Source organism: Protobothrops mucrosquamatus, unplaced genomic scaffold (assembly GCF_001527695.2).
Source record: "Protobothrops mucrosquamatus isolate PMUCROS unplaced genomic scaffold, P.Mucros_1.0 scaffold_124, whole genome shotgun sequence".
Taxonomy (NCBI): Eukaryota; Metazoa; Chordata; class Lepidosauria; order Squamata; family Viperidae; genus Protobothrops; species Protobothrops mucrosquamatus.
The window spans coordinates 445,894-468,569 of NW_015386200.1; the positions used below are offsets into that span (position 1 = coordinate 445,894).

General features: G+C 38.7%; 1 protein-coding gene across 1 annotated transcript in view; it reads right to left on the bottom strand.

Annotated features, from left to right (window-relative positions):
* The window catches only part of CUNH18orf21 (chromosome unknown C18orf21 homolog), a 37,025-nt gene extending 18,515 nt beyond the window's left edge, over positions 1-18,510 (bottom strand). Inside the window, exons 1-4 of the mRNA XM_015816988.1 lie at positions 18,371-18,510; positions 17,840-17,862; positions 14,541-14,743; positions 13,744-13,898 (exon numbers count right to left, since the gene is read on the bottom strand). Coding sequence (XP_015672474.1) covers positions 13,744-13,898; positions 14,541-14,743; positions 17,840-17,862; positions 18,371-18,447 — 458 coding nt within the window. The 5' untranslated portion in view covers positions 18,448-18,510. The remainder of the gene's footprint in view (positions 1-13,743; positions 13,899-14,540; positions 14,744-17,839; positions 17,863-18,370) is intronic.
* Positions 18,511-22,676: the final 4,166 nt, after the last annotated feature.

The following is a 22,676-nucleotide window of genomic DNA, read 5'->3' on the forward strand; positions in this document are numbered from 1 at the left end:
AGATACGAGGAAAACTTGCAGAAATGTAGAGACCAATTGAAAGATTTTTTTTTATTGAATATGCATAAAGACACCTCGATTTCAATGGTTTGGGATGCTAGTAAAGCGTATATGAGAGGTGCTTTGATTTATATGAATAATGCTTATAGGCGTAAACAGACGGAAAAACGAAAAGAGTTAGAAGAAGAGATTAAATTAAAAAAAAGGCTTTTATTTTAAATCCATTGGATAATAATTTAAAAGTATCCATAACTATGCTTAGGGAGCAATTTAATATGTTAATGGCGGATCAGACTGCAACTAATTTGCGTTATATGAAATATAATACATTTTGTAATGCAAATAAACCTGGAAGGTGGTTGGCTTACCAACTACAAAAGAAGCAGAAGTCAAGAATTATAGAGAAAATAGATTACAATGGTAAAGTCACATTTCAACAAAATTTGATTAAAAGGAGTTTTTTGGATTTTTATTCTAAGTTATATGCTTCTGAAAATATACAATTTGTAGAAATAGAGAATTATTTACAGCAGGCACATTTTCCTACATTGTCAAATAATCAAAGGGAAGAGATGAATTGTTTAATAACTTCTGAGGAAATTAGGGGGGCAATTAAGCAATTAAAAGTTGGTAAGGCTCCTGGTACAGATGGATTAACAGCAATTTATTACAAGATGTTATCTGATGAAATGATAGAACTATTAAAGGAATTGTTTAATAGTATTTTGTTGGGTGCAGAGGTACCTCCATCTTGGAGAACTGCTTTTATATCATTGATTCCAAAGGAGGGTCAGGATTTGACTCAACCTAAGAATTATAGACCTATATCTTTATTGAATACAGATTATAAGATTTTTTCAAAAGTATTGGCAAATAGATTAATGCAAGTGCTGAGCCAATTAATTCATAGTGATCAATCTGGATTTATAACTGGAAGATATATGAAGTACAATGTAAGACAAATTATTAATTTAATTGAGTATTTGGATAAGAATAATCAAATCCCTGCGGCTTTTATATTTTTGGATGCTGAAAAAGCATTTGATCAATTAGATTGGGGTTTTTTGTTACGAGTTATAGAGAAAATGAATTTTGGGGAAAAACTTTTGTCCGCTCTTAAGGCTATTTATCAACAACAATCAGCACAGGTCATAGTTAATGGGGGGTTAACAGAGGCATTTAAAATTGGAAAAGGAACAAGGCAGGGATGTCCATTATCCCCGTTATTTGTTTTAACAATGGAGATTTTATTAATTAAAATTCGTGAGTCATCTACAGTAAAGGGAATAAATGTGAATAAGAATGACTATAGGTTAAGAGCTTTTGCTGATGACTTGGTGTTGACATTAACCCAGCCAACAGATTCGGTAATTGATCTGGTTGAAATTATTGCACAATATGGGAAAGTTTCTGGTTTTAAGGTAAATAGTAATAATGTAGTAAAATGAACAATTATTAGAATAATGATTTGTTTGCATAACTAGAATAATGATTTGTCTGCATAATTGCTAGAATAATGATGTAATGCATAATCACTGGGAAAATTCACTGGGAAAGTTCTGTGTCAGTAATATGTGGCTAACCAAATGCGCATTGCACATGGATACTTTGTATGTAGCAAAACCTACCATTGTATGCCCGTGAGAAACGATCCAAATGTATTACAGTGTAGTCCCTTTGTTCCTAAAAGAAGGATAGTATAAAAACTGAAGTCTAATCCCGCCCTCCTTGTTCAGAATTGCCTATCTCCATTATGCTTCTGAACCTGCGCAATAAACCTCTCTGCTAAACCCCTCTGGAATTCGTAAGAGTTCTTTCGTTTTCCACAAGAAATTTGGCACCTCCAGATGGGACTCTTATGAAGAGGCCGTTGACCTGCCAGACGGACTGCCCTGGGGGAAACCCCTCTCCTAACGGCGATATCTCCAAGCCGGCTCCGTGGCCTTTGACTACGGGGGGACCTCGACGGGAAGAGAGGGAGCTCACCGCCAGCGAAGCATTCCAGTCAAGGATCCACTGAGGGGAGCAGACAGGTCTTTTAATCCACAGGAGGGTCTGGAACGCCTGCAGGCAAGTATTATAAAAAGGGGTACCTGATCCCATTTGGATCAGAAGAGGGGATTGATCAACCCCTGGAAGACGAGGCGTCATCCTTAAGTCTTCAATCGGTAGGATTGTGTGGGTGGTTAACCATCGCATTTCCTGCTGAGTGGCCGTTGGAACCTCCGGGGCTCCAGGTCGATGGTAGTGTTTTAAGGTAGAATGGGAGGAAAACAGACTAAGGAGGGCGTTGGTCAGACGCCACTCCAGTGTATGTTGGCAAACTTTAAAAAGGGGTTTTCTAGGGATTATGGAAATCCAAGACCAAATCCAGCCATATTAAAAAGATTCGGAGAATCTGAATGGACCACCTTTGGCGTAGGGTGGCCCAAAGGGATCGGCGCATCCCGAACTCGTGGCACGGGTTCATCAAATTGTGATTGGAAGGGGTCATTGGGACCAATATCCCTACATAGACCAATGGCAGATTAATATTGCAGAAAAGCCTAGATGGTTAGCAATGTGTCAAATAGAATGTGCTCAGATATATTTGGCAACCCAAAAAGCCAAACCTCAGAAAAAACCTAAGATTCTGAGCCAGGAAGAAAGGGAGGAACTTGCCAGACCCCCTCCCTATGTTCCTAGAAGAGAAGAAGAGGGAATTCATCAGCAATACCCCCCCTTAGAGGCTCCTCTGGCTGAAAGGGATGAAATCCACCTTAAACCAGAAGCCGGAGTGGAGGAGGAGGAGATAAAAAAAGAACAGGGTGCTCAAAAGCAAACACAGGACTTGGATAAACATGAAAGGAAAACACCAGTCTCTAGCCGCACAAGAAAAAACACACAAAACCAAAGATAGAAGAAACCATAGCCCCTTTAAGAGAAGTTTTGGTTCCTGGACCAGACAACTCCAATGTCTCAATGCGCCAATATGTTTCCTTTACAACTACTGATCTACTAAATTGGCGTCAGCAATACGGGCCATTTTCAGAAAAGCCTCAAGAAATAATAGATTTATTTTCTACCATTATTCAGACGCATAATCCCACATGGGATGATATGCAGCAACTTATTTCTATCTTACTAGATATGGACGGAAGAGAGAAATATAAGTTAGCTAAATTAAAAGTACTTGCCAGAAGACATCCAGAGGGAGGAGCAAATTACCAAGCGGACAGGAAAACTTCAGCAGTTGAAGAGAGGCCAGGCTGGGAGGCAAATAATTCACAGCATCATATATTGTTGCAAAATTATTGGCTTTTATGCTTAGAAGCTCTGAGGGAAGCAGCAATCTGTCCAGTTAATTATGCTGCAGTAACTAGTATTTGGCAAGAAAAAAATGAAACACCAACTGCTTTTCTCAGCCGACTGATAGAAGCTTATAAAATAAATACTGGTCTTGATATGGAGTTGGCACAAAATCACCCACTCCTAATTGAAAGATTTATTACCCAAAGTGCTCCAGACATAAAGAGAAAGTTACAATGCACAGAGGGGGCCTTAGGGAAAAATATTGCAGAGATTATGGGAATTGCTCAGAAGGTTTTCCGTAATCGTGATAAGGAAGAAGAACGTAAATCAGATCTAAAATAAAAAAAACCGAAATGTTAGCAATAGCCTTAGGAAGAATGCACATCGGACCAAACCAATGTGCCATCTGTAAGCAACAAGGACACTGGCAAAGGGAGTGCCCCCAGAGGAAAGACCAACCAAGAGGCAATCTCGCCAGTATGCAAGGGGACGAGGAAGAGGATTTAGAGGGAATTTCCAAAGAAGTTTTAGGAGAAGCTTCAGGGGAAGAGAGCGTCCAGCCTATCCCAATCAGGCAGAACAAAGAGAAGAAAACTTGATTGGCTTAGCTGACATGGAATGGGGAGACTGAAGGGAACAGGGTTCTATGGTCCCACCCCCAGAGCCCATTGTTAACATACGGGTGGGAGGATAGACTGTCCCAATGTTAGTTGACACGGGAGCTACCAGATCTGTCCTAAATAAATTCATTGGCAAACCATCAAACCAGACCATCCAAATTCAGGGTGTGTCAGGAGAAATTCAATATAGACCACTACTGGAACCCCTAACATGCCAAGTGGGACAAGGAATCATTAAACAATAATTTTTATATGCTCCTGATTGTCCAGTACCGTTATTAGGAAGGGACCTCCTTACCAAACTGAGGGGCACAATATCTTTTGACAAAGGGAAACAATTAATCCAAGTGCGCCACCCAGTGGAAGAAACCTGGTGCATCATGTTAGTAACTGAAGAACAATCAGAAAGCTCTACCTGGCAGCAATTTAATGTTCCACTTCTATGGGCAGAGGATAACCCCCCTGGATTTGCAAAATATGCCACGCCTGTTATGGTAGAACTAAAACCACAAGCATATCCTGTTAGATATTGTACTTCAGAGGCTGCTATGGCCATTCAAGAATTAATCAAAAAATACTTGATGGCAAAAATCATTAAAAAAATTCAGTCACCCTGGAATACTGCAATTCTACCTGTTCGTAAGCCAGACGGACAGTGGAGACCGCCACAGGATTTGCACCCCATCAATAAACTAACCTTGACCCTACACGCAACTGTTCCTAATCCATATATTCTTTTAAGCACAATACCTGCATCTGCTAAATGGTTTTCAGTTGTGGACTTAAAAGATGCATTTTTCACCATCCTCTTACATGAAAATTGCCAGCAGATTTTTGCATTTGAATGGACTAATCCTAAGACACAAGTTAGGACTCAATATACCTGGACTAGGCTACCACAAGGCTTTAAAAATTCATCCACATGTTTTGGTCAAGCTTTAGCCCAAGATCTTGCATTTTTAAAGTTAGTCAGACAAGAGGACTGTTGTCTTCAATATGTGGATTATGTTCTAATAACTGGACAAAACAGGGAGGATTGTTTTGAAAACACAGCAAGACTGCTTCAAATATTACAAGACTGTGGCTACAGAGCGTCCAAAAAGAAAGCACAACTAGTCCAAAAGACTGTAATGTATTTAGGCTATGAACTGTCCCAAGAACAGAGGGCTCTAGGCCCCCAGAGAAAGCAAGCTGTGTTACAGATCCCCATCCCCCAAATAAAACAGGAAGTTAGAGCCTTTCTGGGAATTACAGGCTTCTGTAGGATTTGGATTCCTAATTTTGCTCTCACAGCTAAACCATTGTACCAAGTTTTAAGAGGGCCAGAAAAGGAACCTCTTTTATGGCAACGGGAACAAACCCTAGCAATGAAAACACTTCAACAAGCTTTAACTACAGCTCCAGCCCTAGGACTACTTGATATAACTAAGACATTTTCACTTTATGTCGATGTGAGACAGAATGTGGCTCTTGGAGTCCTTACCCAAAAGCAAGGAATTTGGAATCGCCCAGTCGCTTATCTGTCAAAGCAATTAGATACGGCAGCACAAGGGTGGCCACAATGTTTAAAAATCCTAGCGGCAGTCATGCTTTTACTACAGGCAGCAAATACGTTAACCTTTTCTGCTCCAGTGGCTGTTTGTACTAGTCATGCCCTGCAGACAATTATTGATAATAAAGGACATTTATGGATTAGCAATCAACGAATGCATAAAATACAAGCTCTTTTATTAGAAAATCCACAAATTTCACTGAAACAATGCACTACTCTCAATCCAGCAACTCTCATGCCAATACCAGATTCAACTATGCCAGTGCATAACTGCATGTAAACACTAGAACTACAATATTCTTGCAGACCTGACCTTACTGACCAACCATGGCAGAATCCAGACTTACAGTGGTTCATTGATGGATCTAGCTTTATGGATCAGGGCATTAGATACTCTGGGTATGCAATTGTTTCTCAAACTGCAACTGTAGAGTCAGCACAACTACCCAGCTAAGCAAGTGCACAATTTGCAGAATTGTATGCTCTAACACGAGCTTTGGAAATAGCTGCAGGAATGATTTTAAATGTGTATACAGACAGCAAATATGCATTTTTAACAATCCACTCACATGCAGCCATCTACAAAGAAAGAGGATATTTGGACTCCACAGGCAAGATCATCCAATATGCCACCTTGATTAAAAGACTTATTAAGGCAGTTCAATTACCGTCTAAAGTTGCAATCATCCACTGTCCTGGACATCTAAAAGACTCAAGCCTTATTACCCAGGGGAATAGGAAGGCAGACAAAGAAGCCAAAAGAGCAGCTTTAGAAGCAGCTACAGTCAGATGTCACCAGGTTCATGTATTTAGACACTTACTTGGAAAAACTTGATCCTACATATACTAAAGAGGAAAGCCAAAAGTTAAAGCAGGATGTACAAGCCGAACTAATTAAAGGCTGGTACACCCTTCCCGATGGACGCATTGCTATTCTTCTTGCACTTGCCCGCCCATTTATTTTTCAGGCTCATAAACAACATCATTTGGGAAAAACTGCATTATTACAGCAGCTTGAAAGATTTTTCTATATTCCTTTTGCTTCTTCACTGACAGCACAAGTATGTTCTCAATGTTCCATTTGTGCTCAAACCAATGCTCGCCAAGGACCAATAGTACCACCTGGTCAACAACCAATTGTTTATTTCCCAATGGACTATGTCATTGTTGACTTTACTGATATACCTAGGAGTAAGAAATATGTAGCCCTGGTAGTTATAATTGATACCTATTCAGGTTGGATTGAAGCCTTTCCTACGGGTTGCCAGAATCTTTCTTAAGGAAATTATTCCTAGATTTGGTTGCCCTTCTAAGATTTCATCAGATAATGGTCCTGAGTTCGTACATCAGATTAACAAGGCTCTAGCCCAAGCTTTAGGAATTAAGTGGAGATTTCATTGTGCTTTTCGCCCTCAATCAGCTGGAAAAGTGGAAAGGGCTAATCGTACAATTAAAAGCCTTATTACTAAATTTTGTTTGGAAACTCATCTCCACTGGCCAGACGTTTTGCCTATGGTTTTGTATGCAATCAGACTGGGCCCCCCACACTAAGTTGCAACTTACTCCTTATGAGCTCATGTTTGGCCGTCCCCCTTGTCTATTTAAACCTGACAGTCAGGGCTGGCCGGACTTGGCCCATAAGGGGGGAATAGACCAACAGAAATTGTTACACCAGTTACAGCTTCATAATTTAGCTGTTTCAAATTTGTGCCATTATATGATGGAACAACAACCCCCTCCAGTGGTCACGGCAACACATAGGTTCAAACCAGGACATAGGGTATGGGTGAAACATTGGAAATCAGATCCCTTAAGCCCAAGATGGAAAGAACCGTATACTGTTGTCATGTGTTCTCCATTGGCAGTGAAAACCTTGGAAGGAAAGTCCTGGATCCATTGGGCCAGATTGAAAACAGCTGCACCTGCTAATCCAGTAACTTACAAGGTGAATAAAACTGACAAACCTTTAGTGCTGAAATTTACAAGAAATACACCCTGTTGAACCCTACCGGGAACGGGTTCTCAACACACGGTGTGAACATCAGACCTTGCTGAGACACTCCGGAAGCTGTCTCTCTACACACGGTGGAAGACATGAGGATTCTACAGATCATAATACCTGTTGGTTATTTAATATGGGGAATATACACACACATTCCTACACAAATCAGTGCAATGGTTACACAAGAGGTCATACTGCAGAAACCCGCTAATAGAAAACTAGTGAGTACACACAAAGAAAGGACACAAACACAGGGAAATAAATATTGTCAAAACTGCNCACCAGATGGGTGTGCAGTCTCCACGGTCAAATGTAAGAGGTGGTCATGTATTAAGTGGCATACCCAAGACCCAAAGGAGATGGAGCACATCTTGTTTGAAAAGAAAAATACAACAGCAGACTCATGTGGAAGGGATAACTGTAATTTGGTGACCCTCACAGTCAAAAATGGCAGTTGGTTCCTGGAACAAAATAGATGTGAATATATAAAGTGTTGCCCTCTAAAGATCCTGAATTGGAGGACGAATAGTGGAAGTTTAAGTGAGAAAACTTCCAAAGGGGGGAATAATGTAGTAAAATGAACAATTATTAGAATAATGATTTGTCTGCATAATTAGAATGATGATTTGTCTGCATAATTGCTAGAATAATGATGTAATGCATAATCACTGGGAAAATTCACTGGGAAAGTTCTGTGTCAGTAATATGTGGCTAACCAAATGCGCATTGCACATGGATACTTTGTATGTAGCAAAACCTACCATTGTATGCCCGTGAGAAACGATCCAAATGTATTACAGTGTATTACCATGTGTAGTCCCTTTGTTCCTAAAAGAAGGATAGTATAAAAACTGAAGTCTAATCCCGCCCTCCTTGTTCAGAATTGCCTATCTCCGTTATGCTTCTGAACCTGCGCAAATAAACCTCTCTGCTAAACCCCTCTGGAATTCGTAAGAGTTCTTTCGTTTTCCACAAGAGTAATAAGACTAAAATATTACCGAAAAATATGTCTATGAGGGATAAAGATATCTTTGTTAAGTTGACAGGTTTTGAAATAGTGAAAAAGGTAAAATATTTGGGAGTTTACATTACAGCTTCTAATGTTAATTTGTATAAAAATAATTATGAGACATTATGGGTAAAAGTGCAAAAGGATTTAAATGATTGGAAAAAATTACAATTATCTCTGCTGGGGAGAATCTCAGCAGTAAAAATGAATATTCTTCCAAAGTTTCTTTTTTTGTTTCAAATGATACCTATTTTGAAAAAAAGATGCTAATTTGGAGGACTGGCAAAAGGGGATCAATACGTTTATATGGGCGGGCAAGAAGCCAAGAGTTAAGTTCAAGATTATACAAGATGCACGGGAAAGAGGACTTAAGGCGCCGAATTTAAAATTGTATTATGATGCGGTGGCTTTAACATTGATTAGTGATTGGCTTAACTTAACAAATAGAAATATAATTTCCCTTGAGGGATGGGATTTATTATTTGGTTGGCATGCATATTTAATTTATGATAAAAAAGTAGACCAAGTTTTTAAAGCTCATATTTTAAGAAGTGCTTTATTAAGAGTTTGGAAGAAATATTATTATAGATTAAATTATAAAATTCCCATTTGGGCAATTCCAGGACAGGTGATAGAGGGGGTATCTAGAGGAGTTAACTTGGATAAAATTTCCTATAAGGAACTACTTAGTTTGGTAGGACAAGATTGGCAAATTAAATCTTTAGTGGATTTGAAACAAGAAAATACTGTATATTCTTGGTATTATTATAATCAATTGTTAATGAGGTGGAGCTTGGATCAAAAAGTTGGTAAACTTGATGTAAACTTGATTAAACAGATTAAAGATCAATCGCGAGCCCATATAAAGAGAATTTCTGATGCTTTGATAGAATTGGATTCGGAAACGGAATTGGTTATTGTATGATAAAATGGGCTCAAAATATTCAAGAACCGATTTCATTGGATACATGGGAAACAATTTGGGTTAGAAATGTGAAATTTACTCAAGCTCAAAATTTAAGAGAAAATTTTTATAAAATGTTTTATAGGTGGCATTTGGATCCTCAAAAATTGTCGTGCATGTATCCTAATTTACAACCTAAGTGTTGGAGATGTGGAAATTCAGATGCAACTTATTTTCATATTTGGTGGACATGTAGGGAAATAAAAGCATTTTGGATTAAAATTTGGTGGAATATTCAAAATGTTTTTAAGAAAAAGAAAAAGTTTACATCGCAGATATTTTTGTTAGGTATTATGGAAGATTTGGATGTTAAAGAAACGAATTTGATGTTGAATCTTATAACAGCTGCAAGATTACTGGTAGCTCAATATTTGCCTACTATAGAAGAATGGTCGCTTAAAGTGTCAAATTTAGCAGAAATGGCCAAGATTTCCGCTTATGTGAACGACCATTCACAAGAAAGATATATTTCGGTTTGGAGAAGATGGATAGATTATATTCAGAATAAATATGGGACTAAAAAGTTCCATTTGGTTTTTGAGTAAACTTTAGAGTATTATTATTGTTAATATTTATAATAGTTTATTTTTTCTGTTATTTTTAATTATTATTATGATATTATTATTTGTTCATTATTGTGTTTAACTTTAATTTACTTAAATTTATCTAAAAATGGAGTTAAAGTGCTTTATAGATTTGGTAATTTAATAGTTGGTTAATGTTATTTTAGATTATGATTATTATTTGTTAACCCTGTGAATAGCTCTGGGAAGTGGGGGAGAGAGGGGGGTTGGGGGGAATATTGTAATCTTTATAAAACTTTTAATTAAAAAAAAAACTATAGACCGATGTGGACTATAAAATCTTTACTTCAAGAATAGCTGAGAGACTGAAAAGATTTCTGACTGAATTTATACATTCAGACCAAAATGTATTTCTACCAAAGAGACAAATAAAAAATAATTTAAGAATTATAATGGACAATGATGGTAGAATCACAACTGGCAGCGCCAGTAACCACCAGAGCCCAAGCTAAATTAAAACCGCAGCTGGGTAGCCAAACCGGAATTGAATTCCGGAAAAGATTGGAAACAGATGAATGGTTCCAGAAAAATAAACACGTGTGCACAATGAAAGACGGACTGCCTTGGGTGGGGGAAAAGTTATATATACCAACAACCCAAAGAGTCACATTCATGCAGCTTTGCCATGACACAAAATCAGCAGGGCATTTTGGATTTGTAAAAACATTACACTTCATTAAACGGCAATTTTGGTGGCCATCCATGAAAAAGGACATAGAAAGGTACGTGGCCAGCTGCCCAAAGTGTGCAACTACAAAGAGGTTGCAAGGGAAATCGCCCGACTGTTACAAACAGTGGCAAATCCCTCAGCCCCCTGGAGGGAAATAGCATGGATTTTATAGTGGAATTACCAGAAAGCAATGGGAATATTGTCGTCTGGACGGTCACGGACTTGTTTTCCAAACAGGTGCACTTTATCCCTTGCCAAAAGATTCCCACCGCAAAAGCCTTAGCGAAACTTTTCGTGCAGCATATTTACAGATTGCATGGGGCACCCCAGCGCATCAGATCTGATAGGGGAGTGCAATTTACGTCTGCATTTTGGAAGGAATTTTTATCCCTCTTAAGGACCACTCAGGGACTGACATCTAACCATCACCCTCAGTCGAATGGTCAAGCAGAAAATTCGAACTCAGTACTTGAGCAATATTTAAGATGCTTTCTTAATTTCCAGCAATCGGATTGGACGAACCTACTCCCTTTCGCAGAAGTGACTTACAATAATGCAGTCAACTCCAGCAGAGGTTACACTCCTTTTCAAATAGCTACCGGTCAAAGTTTCAATCCCATGCCAGAACTAACCCCAAACGAACCGGCAATCCCATCACTGAAAGAATGGATGGAACAATTACAAAACACCTGGCCAATAGTTAGAAAAGCACTAGATGAAGCTAGGCAGGCATACAAAGCACAAGCCGATAAAAAAAGGGTTGAGCCTACACCATTCATTATAGGAGAAATGGTGTACTTATCTACAAAATACCTAAAATCCCGTAAAAAGTTTGGACCAAAATATATAGGGCCTTTTCCAATTAAAAGAATTATAAACCTAGTAACAGTAGAATTAGAACTACCCAAAAATATCAGGCAAATACACCCAATTTTCCACTGTAGTTTGCTGAAAAGAGAACAACAGTCACCCTTACGGCCAAAAGTCCCACCACCACCACCCCCAATCATGGTGGAAGGAGAACAACACTTCGAGATAAAGGAAATCCTAGACTCTAGGAGATATCATGGGACAACTCAAAACCTAGTAGCATGGAAACACCTCCCTGCCTCACAAAACGAGTGGATCCATAAACGTCATGTCAGAGCCTCAAAGGTGTTAAAGAAGTTTCATACAGAGTATCCTAACAAGCCAGACTAACTTTTATACTTGTTTTGTTTTCTTTACAGGTGGATCTCTCTTATTTTTAAGGGGGGCAGGATGTCAGAATCCAATTATATTTCATTTCTATCTACCTACTCTGATGAAAAAACAATTCTTACTCTATTCTGGATTCTGTCATACTACAAAAAGGGAAGAGGGTAAGCATGGGGGGTTTATGATTCTCACTTCCTTCATTAACTACAAAGTGACCGTTTGTGGATTCTCATCGAGAGAACTAACCATAACAATGTGGCCATCGCCTTTCATCTCACTCCCCTTTGCTGGCAGTGAGGAAAAGGGGGTGGGAAATACAATGCCTGGAATCTGGGAAAAGAGGATGAGTGATCATGCCGACGGAGCGGACTGATGGATTGAATCGCCCGGAAGAACTGTGGGGTGGGGCTGCTTGGAAACACTTCAAAACACTGAATGGTGGGAGAGGATTCCCCAGATCCTGCCTGCAATCAGCTTCTCTTAATAAAGATCCCTGTTGGAAGAGACATTCCAAGAGTTCTGTCTTCTTAAGATGTAAAATTGAGGTAGGTCCTTACACAGACTTTGATCAGATACTGTTAAAAACAGATGAAAAGTTGATCAAGAAACTCTATAGATTCCTGTTAAATTTAAAGATGGAGGAAGAACAAGTAAAAGAAACAATGATAATATTGGCAAAGAATTTTGGATACAATATAGAATTAGAAGAGTGGCAAAAAATATGGGAAAGAAATATTAAAGCAGTGCCATATAAAGGAAACCTATACAAAATGTTTTACAGATGGCACATGACACCAGTGAGACTAGCAAAAATGTTTAAAAATACTTCAAACAATTGTTGGAAATGCAAACAAAGGCAGATACTTATTACCACATCTGGTAATAAGCTGGTAATTTAGCTACTGGGCTAAAATATATTTATGGTTGGAGAAGATGACTAAAAAACAAATAGACTTTAAACCAGAACTGTTTTTGTTAGGAATAATAGGAGCCAAGTATGAGAAAGATTGCAGATATCTAATACTACATGTATTAACAGCAGCAAGAATTGTATTTGCCCAATATTGGAAAAATGAAAACTTACCAATTGAAGAAGTACTAATTAAGAAAATTCTAGAGTGCGCAGAAATGGATAGATTGACTTTAGAGATTAAAGAGAAAGAACATGGGATAATTTTTACCAATGGCTAGAAAAATGAGTCAGAGAGAAAGGAATGTGACATGTAATTTTGAATATATATTAGTAAGAATTAATTAATACAGTTTAAGATAATTAACTACATCTATTATTGTTAAATACATGTACCCAGACAATATGCTGTTTGCTAAATATTGAAAATGTTACCTGGGAAAACCCCAACGCTAACCCAAACCCCAATCCTAATCCCGACCCCATTTTATCTGAAACCCTATTAAAACTAATAAAATATATTAAAAAATAAATAAACAGAAGAACACTGATACTGATATCGCCTAAACTCCACTGAATATGTTACCAAGCCTGGTAATGAAATGTTTGGAAACCACCCACAAGTTCAGAGAATAAACATTCACCCTCATACACACACACAAAAGCCACCATGGCTTAGTTTTTCAGCAACAACATTGATTAAAACTTCTGTTCATGAATGAATCCCAGTTGTGTAACACTATTCAGCTTTAAAAGAAAAATAGAAAAGCAACAGGGTGTGTAATTAAGGACTAGTAGTGAGGACTAGGTTTTAATCTACTCTCAGCCACAGAATTTCACTGGGAGACTTTCGGTCTCAGTACAACATACAGGGTGATTGTTGTGAGGCAAAACAGAAGTATTTGTAAAAGACACAGAATATAGATCTGATAAATAAATAATACCTGAGGCCTCTTTTGGATCTTATGGATAAGTTCTTATGGATAAGAGGTGTACTTCCGTTTGACAATAACTTCAAATTTGGTGTTTTTAAGCTGTATTCCTCTTTACTTGTTCCATAATGCCTTATTGTTTTTTTGCACGAATTGCAGGTAATTAGCTAGAGAAAGACAAGGAAAGTCCACATGCTATTAAGCTCATTTCTACTTAGACATTAATATTCACTAGAACTACTGCAATGAAATATTTTATGAAAATAACTGAGAATCCATAGGTAATGTTTTGCAAATCTACAAAGTTTTACCAAAAAAACGTATAATCACTATTTATTTATTAATTTAAGTAAAAAAAATATTTCAAACTTTATATATGCCAAACACATCACAGGCTCCTGTGAAGTCACACAACTGTATTTCAAGAAAATGGGAACATGTCAGAAGAAACCAAGAATTTGGCTCCTTTGCTTTCCAACATCTTTTGCTGTCAGTAGATTCCTGCAGTGAGAAGGACATTACACTAGATGGATCCCAAATATGATATCCAATATTCTATGGTCATAGTTGCTCCAATTATTGTGTCAGAAATATGGGTTGATGTTTAGAAAATAAACAATTCCTAAAGCTGTATGAATTACATTATGCTGCTAGCATTTACTAATTCAACTATATAATGCCACAATGTAAAAGACCTTTTGTTGTTTCTTAAAATTTTCCTTTATTTATTTTAGTTAAGAACTCTTCATTTGGATTAATAATCTGTTATTCTATTGTTATGAGGCAAATTGCTTCAAGTTTAATCTTACCAGGGCATTCTTTGATTCCTTGTACTTCCTCAAGAGCTTTGTTTGCTTTAAACTAAGTCTGTAGTTTTTTTTTTCCAGATGAAGTATTTTTTCTATCCTTGGTGTTATTTTCATTTTGGGTAACAGACGCATTCTATAGTTATTAGGAAAAAAAAACTGGAAACAGTAGTAGCACACCTGATTTATAGGATGCTCATTTTTGCCTGTAAATAATAATAATAATAATAGTGAAGTTCTTTGAATTTTAATTATAAATATATTGTAATACAATCAAATTAAAATTTCAGTGTTTTTAAGTTGGGGTTTAGGAAGAGGAAAGCCATAAATGCACCTATACTAGCCCAGTCCACTATCAACTGCTATGTCCTGCAACCTTTTCTCGCCAACTGAACTACCTGGCAGAGTAATGTGCTGCTCAACTGCCTGCTGGTTGAAAAGGTCTTTCTTAAGCTGCATGAAAGCAACTGAAAGTAATTCCCATCTTTATGGAAGCAAAACCTGGCATTTTTAAAGCTAATTCCATAAACAAAAAGAAATATCACAGAATTACCCCTCTCTCCCCAAAGTTCATACTGAAAATATATAAAAGGAGAAGTTGACTATTAAATATTTGAGGGGGAAAATCTTCAGAGGCAGAGGGATGACATGGGTATTTAATGTACAAAGGTTTTCAGACTTAATTATTTTCAGAAAGCACATATTAACTAAATAATGATAAATTTTTATTTTAGAACTATTTTTGTCGAAATAGCCCATCTTGAAAAGAATATTAGAATGTAGAAATATAGAAAACTGACAAAGAAAAAGACCTAGTGGTGCATAAAGTCTGCCCTTCAAGGCTTTTTTTAAATTTTATTTTTTTGTCAAATGATGGACATGTGTTTATAACAAGCATGTTTAAATTCAATTATTGATGACTGACCCACTATCTCCCCTGGAACCTGGTTCCAAGGTTCCACTACTCCTTCTGTGAAGCAATACTTTTAACTTCCCTCCTGTCAGTTTGAGGTTATGCCTCCGTGTTCTTGATTTTTGCTTAATATTGAAAACACTGCCTTCTTGAACTTTATTCACACCCTTAATATATTTAAATTCAAATGCTCCAGCTAGTGCAAAGTGCGGTAGCAAGAGTAGTTTTTGAGGCCCTAGTGGCCCATATTACATCTCTGCTTTGTGAACTTCACTGGCTAACAGTCTGCTTCTTAGTGAAGTCAGGTGTTGATTATGACCTTTAAAGCCCATAATGGCAAAGGTCCAGACTACCTGATGAACTGCCTCGTTCTTCTAGGACAAGCCCATCTTAGTCATGCCAGGAGTGGGGAGCTAGTTTGGACTCCATTGGTCAAAGAACTCTGACTACTGGGGTCCAGAAGAAAAGCTTTCTCTGCTGCAGCATTCACCCATTGGAACATCTTATCTACTAAGCTAAGATCTGCCCCCACTCTTCTATATTTCTGGAAGAGCCTAAAGACAGCTCTGGCAGTTGGCCTGAGGACTAAATGGGGGAGTTCCACACTGGAGTTTGCTGCTGGATTGATGGCAGATTCCACCTTCCCTCTCTGCTCTCCACTCATACAACTTCTAATCATATTGATGAATTCTTGTTGTGTTTCTTTTTCATTATATTACTGTTCTTTTATTTTACTTCTGTTCTGTTTATACTCTTTTCATTTTCTTCATTTTTATTATTTTAAGCCACCTAGAGAAGCCACACAGCAAGATAGTGGGAAATAAATTTAACAAATAAAATAATAAAAGTTTCAATACTGTCCCCCTTTTCCCTTCTGTCCTCCAGATTGTACATATTCAGTTCTTCCAATATCTCCTGGAGTGTTTTGTTTCTCAGATCATGCACCATTTTTGTTGCCCGTCTCTGGACTCACTCAATTTTATCAATATCATTTTTTAAGTGAGTTCTCCAGAACTAAGCACAAAACTAAGCCTAAACTGTATATAGCTGAATTAGGACCTCCTTTTTCCTCTGGTGATCCCTCTAGTGATACATCCCAGAATTTTGTGTGCCTTCATACCTGCCTGCCTACACTGTTAACTCATTTTGCAAGTCATCAGCTATAACCACACTTAAATCTTTTTCTTCTAGTGTTCTGTTTAACACTGTACCCCCAATACTATACCCTGCCAAATGATTCTTTTTTCACAAGTGCATGATCTTACATTTAGAAACACTAACCTGCAGTTTCCACATTTTTGACCAATTTTCCAGAAATGCCAAATCGTTTTGCATGTTACGAATACCCCTAGGAACATCACCTCTATTACACACTTTTATGTCATTGGCAAAAAAATCTTACCTAGCAATCTGTTATATGACTTACCAATACATTTGAACAGAACACTCCATTTGTAAATGGTTTCTGTTCAGGCAGTCCCACATTAACAATCACAAATTGGGATCTATTCTGAACCAACTTCCTATGCACTGAACCACCCAGTGGTTAAGTCCTAACTTAAACAACTTTTTCATGAGATCATTATGTGGAACGGTATCAAATGGTTTGTTAAAATTTAGATAGGCTATGACTAATTAAAATTAAATTATTCATAAGCTTAAGCTTCCAGGCTTACTAGTCATTAAATAATTCATACTGCATCCTTTTTTTAAAAAAAGAAAAAAATCAATTCATCTAATAAAATAGCTATCATAAATGAGTTTTTAAAGACTCTATAGAACAGTTATTTTTGTGGTAAGAGAATAAGCCAGTTATCTCTAAGAAGATTTCAAGGAGTGGCTTTATGATTTTTTCAGAATATGTGATTATTTAGTAGCATACGGTAAATTAACTTTATTCAATTTAACTATTCAGTATGGTGAAAAAATAAACTTCTATGACACATAATTTAACTCAACACCTCCCCAATCACATTGCTGGGTTATAATAAAATCAAGTCCTGAGTTCAGATTTCCTGCAAATTAAGCAGTGCACTAATATTAGATAAAGACAAAGAGATGGAGAAGACATAAAAAACTGGAGAATTAACTGTTACTCCTAGTACAATATCTAGGTATATACCAGTTCATAATTTCCCATTCCACTTTTTCTTTATCTGCACCTAAACATGTTTAGAATGGAAATGAAAAGGGCATATAAAATGAAAATGTTCTGCAATTCATTTCTTTTAAATAATAAAATTGCTGACCACAGCACAGAAATTACATTTTCATATTTAAGAAGAAAAGCAATTTATATATTCCATTTTTGAAAGATTAAAAGTGCTGAAAAAATCTCAAAAGCTTTTAATCTGACTTCCATGGTGTACCACAACTCCTGTGCAATTACCTTCTATGTTGCTGAGTGTCCATCTGTAGAGAAGACATGACAAAAAAAATGAGCTGCATATGTTTATACTGTATGTTTTTACTACATTACAGTAATTTATAGCAAATCAAAATCCATAATACAAATCAAATCAAATCAAAATGGAAAAATAATAATCATTTTAAAATACTGTCCAGAACAGAAAATTGCGTTTTAGTATATAAAAAAACCGCACCATTTAAGTAGTCATGGATGACAGGGTGTTGGATTTTTTTGTTAATTTATTTTCCTCTTCTAGACATACCTTGCTCTTTTCTCTTTTTTATTGTTTATCTTACTATTAAACGTTGCGTGTCGCTCTGAGTTTTTAATTAAACGGCTTTCTAAATCTGACCAAAAAAAGATTACCAATGAGGAACGAGGGAATAAGTGAGAGGATTATAAACCACGAAAGTTGCCAAACCCGAAAATGAGGCGCGATAGGATATGAGTGTTATAAAGGCATTTGGAAACAGGTAGAAACGAGAAAGCCAGATGCACAAAAAGCCTTACAGTAAAAATCTGGCTTCCGCTGGGCATGTTCCCGCCAACTGTCGAGCTGCAGTTTTAAAGAACCGGCATTTTCCCATCTCGGCGAAAGCAAACCAATGCAGCCCAAGCAGCGTAAAAGCTAGAACGGCACAAGCTTGATAAGCGACGGAACCGGAAAGAATTCCAGGTCTTTTTCCGGTTACCGGGTGGGAACAATTCCCGCATGAACGTTCCGCGTTAATATACTAACAAATATGGTTCTAACCGCTTTCGAGGAAAAGACCGGAAAGTGTTTATGTCTTTTTATTTCTGCGTGATCTTTGCCCATTCTGTTCTTCACAGCTATGAGGAGTACAGTGGCCACTAGCAGCAATACATTATTTTAGTTATTTTTTGTTTATATTGTTATGTGCTCCTGGCTACTTTCCTTCGTGACCAGAGGCAAGCTCACCTGACCAATAACCAGCCAAGACACAGTGAAGGCCTTTTGTTTTGTTTATTGCAATAAGCGGAAGAGAAGCTTTCAAAGCTTGGTTCTCTTCAAAGTTTTAACCCAAAATATCTCCTTTTATTCATCCCTATCACCGGGCGCTACAGCCCTCCTCTTTCCCCATTGACTGAGGTACTATGAGGTTACACTCTTTCCGTCCGCCTATACACATTTCCCGATAACATATTAAATCATATTCACATATACAATAAGAATAAGAAAAATTAGACATTTAAATGGTTATTTTAAACTCAGTATATATTTATGTCCCCATTTTAAACAATAAGTTCTTTTCCTGCTTTTCAGTGTGCCTTTCCTCTTATCTTATTCGGCTTAGTTTCCTATTTTCCCCTTCAACCTTATTTCCTAGCTAGCCATTTCCTTTTTACAACTGTATATATATTTTATGACTTCTCTTCTTCCTTTCTCAGACCCAGCTATTTTTTCCTAAATGGTTTATCTTACTTCCTTTACATTATCTCTTCCTGACTCTCACCATTTGTTTCTATTTAATTAGTTTCCATTGTTTTGTAGGTTTAACTGACTGAAGATTTATCATATTGATGCATATTTATCATATTTTTTTATTAAAACATTTAAACTTTTAATACTCTTACTTTGAGCAGGGGTTGGACCTAGAAGACCTCCAAGACCTCAAAGGTCCCTTCCAAGCCCTATGATTCTGTAAGGTTTTCCACCTAGCCTCACAATTGCCCCAGCATTACTCAGGAATTTAAAAGAGTCAAAGAAACTCCTGAGCCGAGGTTTCAGCAAGCACACAACTTTTATTTTGATCAAAATAGATTTGGGTGACCCCATCTCTCTTCGTGGCTGGTAGAGAGATGAAGGCAACAACCAGAAAAGATGTCTTCTACCTTTTATACCTTTCCAGAACAAAAAGATCAGGTCTTGGTACTAGGCATAAGATGGCACAAAAAAATAATTCCTAGATGATACACATTCCTAGATGACTCATACACAGCAACCCAGCCTCCATCTGTAACTCCTTTCCCCCCCTCCCCTTACCTTGCTCTTTTCATATAAGCAATCACCTATACCTAAAGCATAAAACATTTGCTTCTATATAACTAATTTCCCAATCTAAAGCATCTACAAAGCTGCGACGTTTCGACGAGGTCCCACTCATCATCTTCAGGCTGGAGTCTTTGGCTTCAACCTGAAGACTCCAGCCTGAAGCCGAAGACCCCAGCCTGAAGATGACGAGTGGGACCTCGTCGAAACGTCGCCAAGATACTCTCAAACTTACACGGGAAAAGACCCGAATACGCCAAAACCTGCATACCTGTACCCGTGAAAATCTACGAATTATTCATAGTACCAAAATAACGATCACCAAGAGAGCATCTATAAAATATAGAATTTAATACACCAAGCTTTCGTCAAATACACTTGACATCGTCAGGGTTAAAAGACAAATGCTGATTGAAGTCTTATATACAATTACTAAGTATCTGTTTCCGGCTCTTAGAGCGCGTAACCGGCCCCAGCTGATCCTGCCGTTTTCTGGGCGTACTACCCACGTCATCGTTTATTCCTCTCCTTCTACGAGCTTGTGCTCCCTCGTGTATTGTTCCATCCGCCGTTTCGGCGTTGTGTGTATTCAGGGGATGGGTGTTACCACCCCTCCTGTATACGACCCCTCCATCACCTCGTGTGTGACTACCTCCAAGGGATACGGGGGGAGGCAAACCATCCCCCCTGTTCTTGTAAATCCAACACCCGATCTGTTCTTGCTTGCCAATCCCTTCGTGCCATAATACGGGTTCTTCCCTCCCCCTCTTGCTATTCTCCTTCTCACCCTCATTCTTATGCATAGTCCTACGTAACGTATGCCCCCTCCCAGTTTCATCCCTCTCACATGCCCCCGGAATGTTCTCAGTCGCTACCCCGTTGATAGCGCTCTCCCGTACAGTCTGTTGCCGGCAAGTTGTTGAATACGCTGGAGGGGGGTGTTTCCCTTCATTCCGTCTTGATCGTGTTACCATTGTGTGCCTGGTGGCGCCGTTAGAAAGTGGTTCCTCCTTACCCTGGCCCTCCGATCTCACCGTATCCCGTCCGTCCCCCTGTCTCCCGGATTCCACTCCGTGGTTAAGTATATTGTCTCTCCATTCCAGAGGGAGGTTGCTTTTCATGTGCCTTGACGGCCCTTGCGGTAGTTGTTCACTGGGATCGGTCTGTTGATGGCTAGACGGTGGTTGTGCCTCCGATGATAGGTGGCACGTAGGACTACGCATAAGAATGAGGGTGAGAAGGAGAATAGCAAGAGGGGGAGGGAAGAACCCGTATTACGGCACGAAAGGATTGGCAAGCAAGAACAGAATGGGTGTTGGATTTACAAGAACAGGGGGGATGGTTTGCCTCCCCCGTATCCCTTGGAGGTAGTCACACACGAGGTGATGGAGGGGCTGTATACAGGAGGGGTGGTAACACCCACCCCCTGAATACACACAACGCCGAAACGGCGGATGGAACAATACACGAGGGAGCACAAGCTCGTAGAAGGAGAGGAATAAATGATGACGTGGGTAGTACGCCCAGAAAACGGCAGGATCAGCTGGGGCCGGTTACGTGCTCTAAGAGCCGGAAACAGATACTTAGCAATTGTATATAAGACTTCAATCAGCATTTGCCTTTTAACCCTGATGATGTCAAGTGTATTTGACAAAAACTTGGTGTATTAAATTCTATATTTTATAGATGCTCTCTTGGTGATCGTTATTTTGGTAATATGAATATTCCCAAGAGTCGAATTTTTAGTTTTATCTCTGAACATTATAATAGAGCAGTATTGCTCGTGGCAAGACGCTGGGAGAAGTTGGCATACCGTATTGCAACCAGTTATCGTAAGCTGACTTTCCTGCACACCTGCTTGCATGAAGGATTACCACCCAAGTCTTTGAGGAAAAGACCAGTGGTCAGCTCCATTGAGTACCTACAATTCCAACGCCCCATGATACGTGCACTCATCAACGACCAACATAGATGGGTGAGTGCCCTGAAGATGGGGGCCCGCCATCTTCGTGAACAGTGCAATCAAGACCTTTCGGGACAGCACTTCCAAATGCTTGACAAGCACATTCGGTTAATGACGGAGAAAGTTAACCAACAAGTCTCCACGCACCTCCAACGTAAGATAGATACCTTACAGGGATTAAAGGGTAACGGGTGTATGGATAATTTAGTTCACAATCTGTCCTCAAAAAATCTCACCCGTCCCCAGCTCGCCCTATTACAACGTGATACAGGACACAACCTCTCAGATGCAGGTGTGTTAGACTTTATTGCCGCGTTGGAACCCACCATGCGCCACGGGGGTATGGAGGAAGATTCCGTGGGCCTAGTCAGGCAACAAGTTACCGGGTTGCTCATGCGCCACAGACATCACCAGGTATTAACTAGAGATGAGATAGAAGCCCTTAACCAGCTTAGAAAGGACGATACCATTGTGGTACTCCCCGCTGACAAAGGGAGAGCCACAGTGGTGATTGATAGGGCGCTCTATGTAACCAAAGCGCTGCAACTATTGAATGACAAGACGGCCTATAGAATCATCAAAAAAGATCCCATGGTGACCTTAAAAAATAGAATTAACAAACTATTGGACAATCTTAAACGAGCCAAAAAACTCGATGATGACACCCTAAGGAGAATAAGGCCTAATGACTCGGCGCTTCCAAGGTTCTATGGGTTGCCAAAAATTCACAAAGAAAACATCCCACTTTGCCCTATTGTCTCCTTTAGAGGCACCCCCATTTCGGGATTGGCGAAGTGGCTCAGCAACCGTATTGCCTATCTGGTTGATGGCAGCCCTACTGT